The sequence below is a fragment of the Corylus avellana genome, chromosome ca5 (genome assembly GCF_901000735.1).
Source record: "Corylus avellana chromosome ca5, CavTom2PMs-1.0".
Taxonomy (NCBI): Eukaryota; Viridiplantae; Streptophyta; class Magnoliopsida; order Fagales; family Betulaceae; genus Corylus; species Corylus avellana.
The window spans coordinates 23,825,570-23,833,320 of NC_081545.1; the positions used below are offsets into that span (position 1 = coordinate 23,825,570).

Below are 7,751 nucleotides of genomic sequence, written 5' to 3' on the forward strand. Positions count from 1 at the left end.
GTGAATGTAGTTGCTGATGCTCTCAGTAGAAAAACCATAGCTGGAAGCGTATCCGCCATGTTCACTACGAAAAAGGAATTACTCCTTGACCTGGAAAAAGCTGGAGTAGAGATGATGGTGGGGAAAATCTAGTCTTACATGAGTAGCCTAAGCTTGGAGCCGACCTTAATGGAGCAAATTAGAACTGCCCAGTTATCGGACAACGAATTTATTAGAAGCTGTGAAGAAGTGGAAAAAGGGGTACAATCGGATTTTCACATAGGTGGAGATGGGATACTAAAGTTTCACAACCGAGTGTGCATTCCCAAGGACGCAGAACTGAAGAGAGTTATCTTGTCAGAAGCCCATTAGTCCCTATATACAGTCCATCCGGGTAACACCAAGATGTATCGAGATTTACGTAGAAATTATTGGTGGAAAGGAATGAAGAAGGATATCGCACAATATGTTGAACAGTGCCTCACTTGTCAGCAAGTCAAGGCGGAGCACCAGAGACCTGCAGGACCTTTGCAACCCCTACATATTCCTGAGTGGAAATGGGAACGTATTTCGATGGATTTTGTGTCAGGCTTTCCTCGATCTCCTAGTGGCCAAGATGCAGTATGAGTCATTGTTGATCGGTTGACTAAGACTACACACTTCCTACCCATCAAGATGACATACAGTATGAACCGACTTGCCGAGCTTTACATTAAGGAGATTGTACGATTACATGGAATTCCTGTGTCGATCGTGTAGGATCGGGATCCAAGATTCACCTCTAGATTTTGGCGGAGTTTACAAGAAGCATTGGGAACCCAGCTAACCTTCAGCACAACATTTCACCCTCAAACAGACGGACAGACTGAACGGAGGATTCAAACCTTGGAAGACATGTTGCGACTATGTGTTTTGGACTTCAAAGGAAGCTGGATTCAGTACATTCAGTTGATAGAGTTCGCTTACAACAACAGCTATCACACTAGCATCGAGATGGCACCCTATGAAACCTTGTACGGGAGGCAGTGTAGGTCGCCATTATACTGGGATGAAGTAGGAGAGAGAAAACTACTCGGACCAGAGATCATTCAAGACACCTGTGAGAAGATAGCAGTGATTAAGCAGAGATTAGCAGCAGCTCAAAGTCAACAGAAGAGCTACGCCGACATCAGATGACGAGAACTGAAGTTCGAAGTTGGCACAAAGGTTTTTCTCAAGGTCGCCCCTATGAAAGGAGTAATGAGGTTCGGAAGAAGAGGAAAGCTGAGCCCAAATTGGAGGGTCCCTTTGAGATTCCCGAGAAGATCGGCACGGTGGCATATCGTTTGGCACTACCACCAAACTTGACAGGAATTCACAATGTATTTCATATATCCATGTTAAGGAAGTACGTATCGGACCCCACGCATGTATTGGAAAGCAAGCCCCTACAGATTCAATCCAACATGACTTATGAGGAGATACTGACAAGAATACTGGATAGAAGGGAACAAGTCCTCAAGAACAAGACTATCTCTTTAGTGAAGGTCTTATGGAGTAACCACTCCGTGGAAGAAGCTTCATGGGAATTGGAGGATAGCATGCGGGAGAAGTACCCGTATCTGTTTGAGTGAAAGCTGATAGGCCTCAAAGCGACTCTAGCACATCAGATACTTCCTATGGTTGGTTGGTTAGTTGTTCACCAAATTCCGAGGACGGAACTTTTATAAGGGGGGAGGATTTTGACAATCCTAAGTCCCTTTAGGGTAATTTTTAGTTGACTTATAGGTTTTTAAAAATGGGTTGGCTTAGGTTAACAATGAGAATGGACGAATTAAAAATATATAATAATAATCATAAAATAAATAATAATAATAATAATAATAATAAGTAATAAAATAAAAGAGTATATATATATATATATATACTGAAGCCCTAGGTGTCGACTACCAAAAAGGAAAAACCTAAGCTCCTTGAAAACCTATTCTGTAACACCCCGGTCCCATATTGGGAAGATGAGAAGAAGCCCACATAGAGTGGGTAGTTTATAAAGATAGTCATGGGTGCTAAGTCCCACATTGCCTAGTTACTAGGTGAAACTGGGCTTTATAATGAATTCTAGGGAAACTCCAAATTGACTAGTCTTTTTGGGGTAATAGCGCAGATGTGGCTAGCGCTTTTCCTTGGGTCGTTACATATTCAGTGTCTCTTTTATACAGCCTATTTAAGGGGAGAAAACAAGCTCTTGCCGCACACCAAGAGAGAAAGAAAGGAAAAAAAAAAAAAAAAAAAATTTCCCTACCGCCCACCTTTTTCTCCTCACGTCACTCTCCCTGTTGTGCGTCAGGTATGGCCTCACAGATTACTTTTTCTTCTTCTTATACATATATACTTATTTAAGAGCACAAGTGTTTTGTCAAAATTTTAGTATTTTCTTGCCTTGCTTGCCGTGTGGCCTTGTAGTGGGGAAGAGAGATTTGTTTTCTTTTCTCTTTTTAACTCCTCACGCACAGCCATATATATCACACTTACCTTGTCTCTTGTGAGAGTAAAACATTAATTTTTTTTTCTTTTGACACACAAGCTATAGACCTACTAATAATCACTGTCCCATGTATGCATCTATTTAGAATGATGTAAAGTATTTATAATATATATATAATACTTTAAAATATAAAGATGGGAAAAATATAAAAAAGCCCCCCAAACTACCAGCCATTTTCGATTTAGCTCCCTATTGTTCCAAAAGTCATAAAGTAGCCCCCCAAACTACCAAACTGTTGCATTTTGGCCACTCCGTTAGTCAAAACCGTTAGTCTTCACGGAAACTACAAAACGACGTCGTTTGGTTATGGGTAAGTTACAAAAATGCCCTTATATGTATTTTTTTTTTTTTTAAGGTAAGTCATTAAAACTCAAAATTTCCCAACCCACGCAACACAGGTCGTCCCCCTCACGCACAACCTTCGCCGATCGTCTCCCAGGCACAACTCCGGTCATCCAGCCGATCCTGCTGGTCGTCCCCATCACACTAGGTTCTTCAAGTCAGCTCCAAGAAATCTTATTCTTTGTATCTCTGTATATAGTAGCTGTTGGGCAGGGGGGGCACAAGCCCCACTTCTTAAATCTGACAAATATTACCTCCGACCCACTTCTTAAATCTCCAACAACAGCGAAGAGAACACTTCATTTCGACGAATTTAGCGACCTAACTGAATATTCAACGAATATCAAGTACGGACGAAGCTCCAGCTTAACTTAAATTTAAAGAGAAACAGGAATTTGGAAACTCAAGGATGGATTGTAACGGAGACTTCAAGGACTGTTTACCAAAATCCTCCATTGACGCTGAAATGCAGAAAGGTTTACAGTGATATTTGAGGAAGGGAATGATATTTACACCACAACAAAGGCTAGAAAGAAGAACGAGTGGAATTTTTTCTGAGTCAATTGAAATTGTTGCGAGCCTTGCTGTGATATTACAGGAAGCTTGAGAGAGAGAGAGAGAGAGAGAGAAAGAGTGAGAGGGACTCTGAAACAGAAACAGAGGGAAATGAAAAAGGACGACCGGCACGATCGGCTGGATGACCGGAGCTGTGCGTGGGAGACAATCGGTGAAGGTTGTGCGTGAGGGGGACGACCTGTGCTGTGTGGGTGGGGAGATTTTGAGTTTTAATTTCTTACCCTAAGCAAAAACTACCAGGTAAGGAACTCTTTTGGAGCAAAACGCCCTGCTTTTTGCCTTCTTAAAAAAAAAAAAAAAATACATACATACATACATACAAGGTCATTTTTGTAACTTACCCGTAACCAAACGACGTCGTTTTATAGTTTCCGTCCAAATTGACGGTTTTAATTAACGGAGTGGCCAAAATGCAACAGTTTGGTAGTTTGGGGTGGCTATTTTATGACTTTTGGAACATCATGGAGCTAAATCGAAAACGGCTGATAGTTTGGGGGCCTTTTTTATATTTTTCCCTATAAAGATATAAATATATTAAGGAAAAAATATAAAAAGCCCCCTAAACTACCAGCCATTTTCGATTTAGCCCCCTGATGTTCCAAAAGTCATAAAGTAGCCCCCCAAACTACCAAACTGTTGCATTTTGGCCACTCTGTTAGTCAAAACCGTCAGTCTGGACGGAAACTACAAAACGACGTCGTTTGGTTAAGGTAAGTTACAAAAATGCCCTTGTATGTTTTTTTTTATTATTATTATTAAGAAGGAGAAAAACGGAGCCGTTTTGCTCCCAAAAGGGTTAACTTACCCTAAGCAAAACGGCGCCGTTTCGCTTAGGGTAAGTCATTAAAACTCAAAATCTCCCAACCCACGCAACATAGCTGCACAGGTTGTCCCCCTCACGCACAGCCTTCGCCGATCGTGGGTTGTCGGGGTCATCGTCGTGGGTTGTCGCTTTTAAAACCAAGACTTCGAGGTCTGGTGCTATGTTGCCAACCACTTTGGCTATGCTAATGCTTGTCTGGTCTTTCACAGCCCTGATAGCCTTTCGGATCGTACTGGGTGCCATTGATGTGATCTATGCAAAAGTACTAGTGGGTTTCCCGGATTTCAAGATTTTGGATGAGAGAATTGGAAATGGGGATTACCTTGCTCTTTGGCTCAATTTGGAGGCGCGCAGGGGTGGATCTGGCGGATCTGGTGGAGAAAATGGGAGATCTGTTGACTTGGGTCAGTGCTGGGGACGGAGGAGATGGTCGCCATTTTAATGACTTACCCTAAGCAAAACGGCGCTGTTTTGCTTAGGGCAAGTGAATCCTTTTTGGAGCAAAACGGCACCGTTTTGCTCCTTAAAAAAAAAAAAAAAAAAAAAATACTTATAAGGGCATTTTTGTAACTTACCTGTAACCAAACGACGTCGTTTTGTAGTTTCCGTCCAAAATGACAGTTTTGACTAACGGAGTGACCAAAATGCAACAGTTTGGTAGTTTGGGAGGCTACTTTATGACTTTTGGAACATCAGGAGGCTAAATCGAAAACGGCTGGTAGTTTGGGGGGCTTTTTTATATTTTTCCCATATATTAATGTGATGTATTGATAAACATATACATATGGGGTACTTTAAAATATATCAACACATATATAGATTCAGGTTGTTCATATATATATATATATACACACGGAAGAACTTAAAGTATATATATAAATGAGTACTACTAAATAAAATAAGTTATGGAAATTTTATGAAAAAGCATACCTAAATACCTAAGTAAGTTCATTCTCAATTGATTAGCAAGCCAACTCATAGTAGTAATATAATGATTTACTGTGACGTGTATGAGGGTAGTAACATGTCTGTATTTCCTTCAGGAGACTAGTTAGCAGTTAGGAAATTTTTTACTACAGTCAAGAGGTAAGTGAATTTACTATCCCTTCTAGAAAAATTATCATGTCATGCTACTTATGCAATTTTGTTTCAAACTGTAAATGATTATTTTGTTTATATTATGGAATTATGCTGCATGCATGACAAGTTTGAGAAAAAGAAACATTGTGAAAATATTGATGTTTATAAAGAGAATTTTGAGAAAATGATAATAACCCTCCTACATGTTGCCCTAAGATGTACCTATAGAAGTACAAGAAATGAGAAATGAGTGTTATAAAATGAGGGCACATGTAGGGAGGAGTGTATTTTTGGCCCCAAGAGGAAAAAGAGAGAAGCTCGGTACCGATGCTAAGGATGGAGGCGCAACCGCTGAAAGAGTCTCTTCCAGAAGGTGGTTTCATCATAGTTTTTTTTGTTTGCCATGCTGAGTGCACCCAGAGTTAATCGGCTAGCCAAGAGACGTGGCTATGGCCACAGTATCTCATCCCAGGTCGCAAGGACCGTGCAACCCTAGTATACGGGGGTAACAGTATACATGGGTCCTAGTATGAGATAAAGACTATCACAAATTTTATTGATGATAATATACTTTATTTGCTTTATGTTTTCTTTAAAAATATACTGGGAACATATGTAGTTATGAGTTCCGATTTTCAAAACGGAACAAGGAGTAAAATTGCTTATGGTTGTGGATTTCACTTACTGGCCCCCCTAGGAGGCCGGAATGGGGGCGGCGTATTAAGGATTTCTTATGATTTCATATTAGTCAAGTTAATAAGTGCATTGGCACAGATTACTTTCAGAGATTGATGAATTTATTTTAATAAGGATCACTATTATTGTTGTGAGACATATGTTTGTTAAACAAAAATATTTCAGTTTAGTTATTATTTTTGGACATGATATTCTAGACTTTCATGCATTCATTTTTATTATAGTATTGTTTAGTTGATGAACCTTATGGATCTTTGCGAGTAAGAAAAATTATTAACAAACCTAACCCTAACGGGCTGAGGGTGTTACATCCTAGGCAGGTCCTAAGCGAGTTCCGGTCAAGTCCTGACGAGGTTTTTGGTGAGTCTTGGCAAAGTCCATCAATTTAAGAATGAGATGCTCATAATCGGAAAATGGTTGACAATTTTCAAAACCGTAAACTATTTTTCGAAAATTAAAGAAGAATTTTCGGTCAAAAGGAAAATATTTTCCGTTGATCACTATTTTACGCCGAAGTAAACACTGTAAACTGTAGAAATCATTTTCTGGAAACTATTTTACGTCGAAGTAAATGGAGCGTATTCACCTCATCAATATCAACATTTAACTGAATTCTTTTATATTAAAATGCAAAAAGGACAAAAGGCATGCTATATATATATATATACTAGTGGAGGTGGCACATGCAATGCACGTGCTTGGTTTTCTGTGTTATGTATCACTATAATTGTTAACGTTACAATTGATATGTATATTTTATATTATAAAATATATTTAATTTCTAAATTATTGAACAAATATTTATTAAATTTTCTAAACAAAGAAAGTAAAATTATAAATTAAGTAAATATGATATTAAAAAAGAGTTAATTTACATAGTAGACATATGTTGTTACTTAAAATCAAAGGGTATTGAAATATATATATATAGCACATTCATGTTCATGGTTTTTATCTCAACCAACTTATAGGTACATAAACAAATCTCATTTAAAGCATAAGGCGCCCCTTCTGATAAGTAAGAAACCAATCTCATTAAAATCAAGTGACAATATTTAACAAAATTAATTTCTTATGATTAATATTTTTTTAATACTTACATTAAAATTTAACAAGAACAAAAAATATTCGCCACAAATGATTCCTTGTGATTGGGTATTGTTGTAATACTTTCATTAAAAATTCAATATCATATAGGATATTTTGTATTCTCATATTGCTGGATATATATTTATATTGAAGTGTTCCTTACCAATTTAGCGTTGAGAAAAAATCCATATAAAATGTTCCAATGCAAGAACCATTAAAAAAAAAATTAAATGTCACTTGAATTTATCAAAAAAAGAAGAAAAAAAAAAAGTCCCAATAATTTCCAATCTTGTCAGATTCAAATCATATATGCACTATTTAATCCTCATTATCTTATTATCATATGTTTTTGTTACAAGATGTAGAGTATCATGGCAAGACATCATTATATTAAATTAACTTACCAATGAGTCATATGCATTTAAAAGCTCGTGAAGAAATGATGGTATCTAAATCCTTAGACCATCAATTTGGTTACATAAAATGTATGCCTGTTGGTACAACTAAATTATAGAAGTCAATTTAACCAAATTATGCATATATTTATACAGTTAGATGGAGTTTCATTATTCAAATATTCTAAACTTAATTTAATTCATCAATTGAATGGAGTAAATACAGGGTTGGCCCAATATATTTTTA

At 37.6% G+C, this 7,751-nt stretch overlaps 1 protein-coding gene across 1 annotated transcript; it reads left to right on the forward strand.

The window, feature by feature from the left end:
* Positions 1-1,151: 1,151 nt before the first annotated feature.
* Positions 1,152-1,592, forward strand: LOC132181970 (uncharacterized). The gene has a single exon (XM_059595184.1). The coding sequence runs from the start codon at positions 1,152-1,154 to the stop codon at positions 1,590-1,592; it is 441 nt and encodes a 146-aa protein (XP_059451167.1).
* The last annotated feature ends 6,159 nt before the right edge of the window (positions 1,593-7,751 follow it).

What these genes read in the sequence shown, in the direction of transcription:
- LOC132181970 (XM_059595184.1), top strand. Translation starts at nt 1,152, where the DNA reads ATGACGAGAACTGAAGTTCGAAGTTGGCACAAAGGTTTTTCTCAAGGT.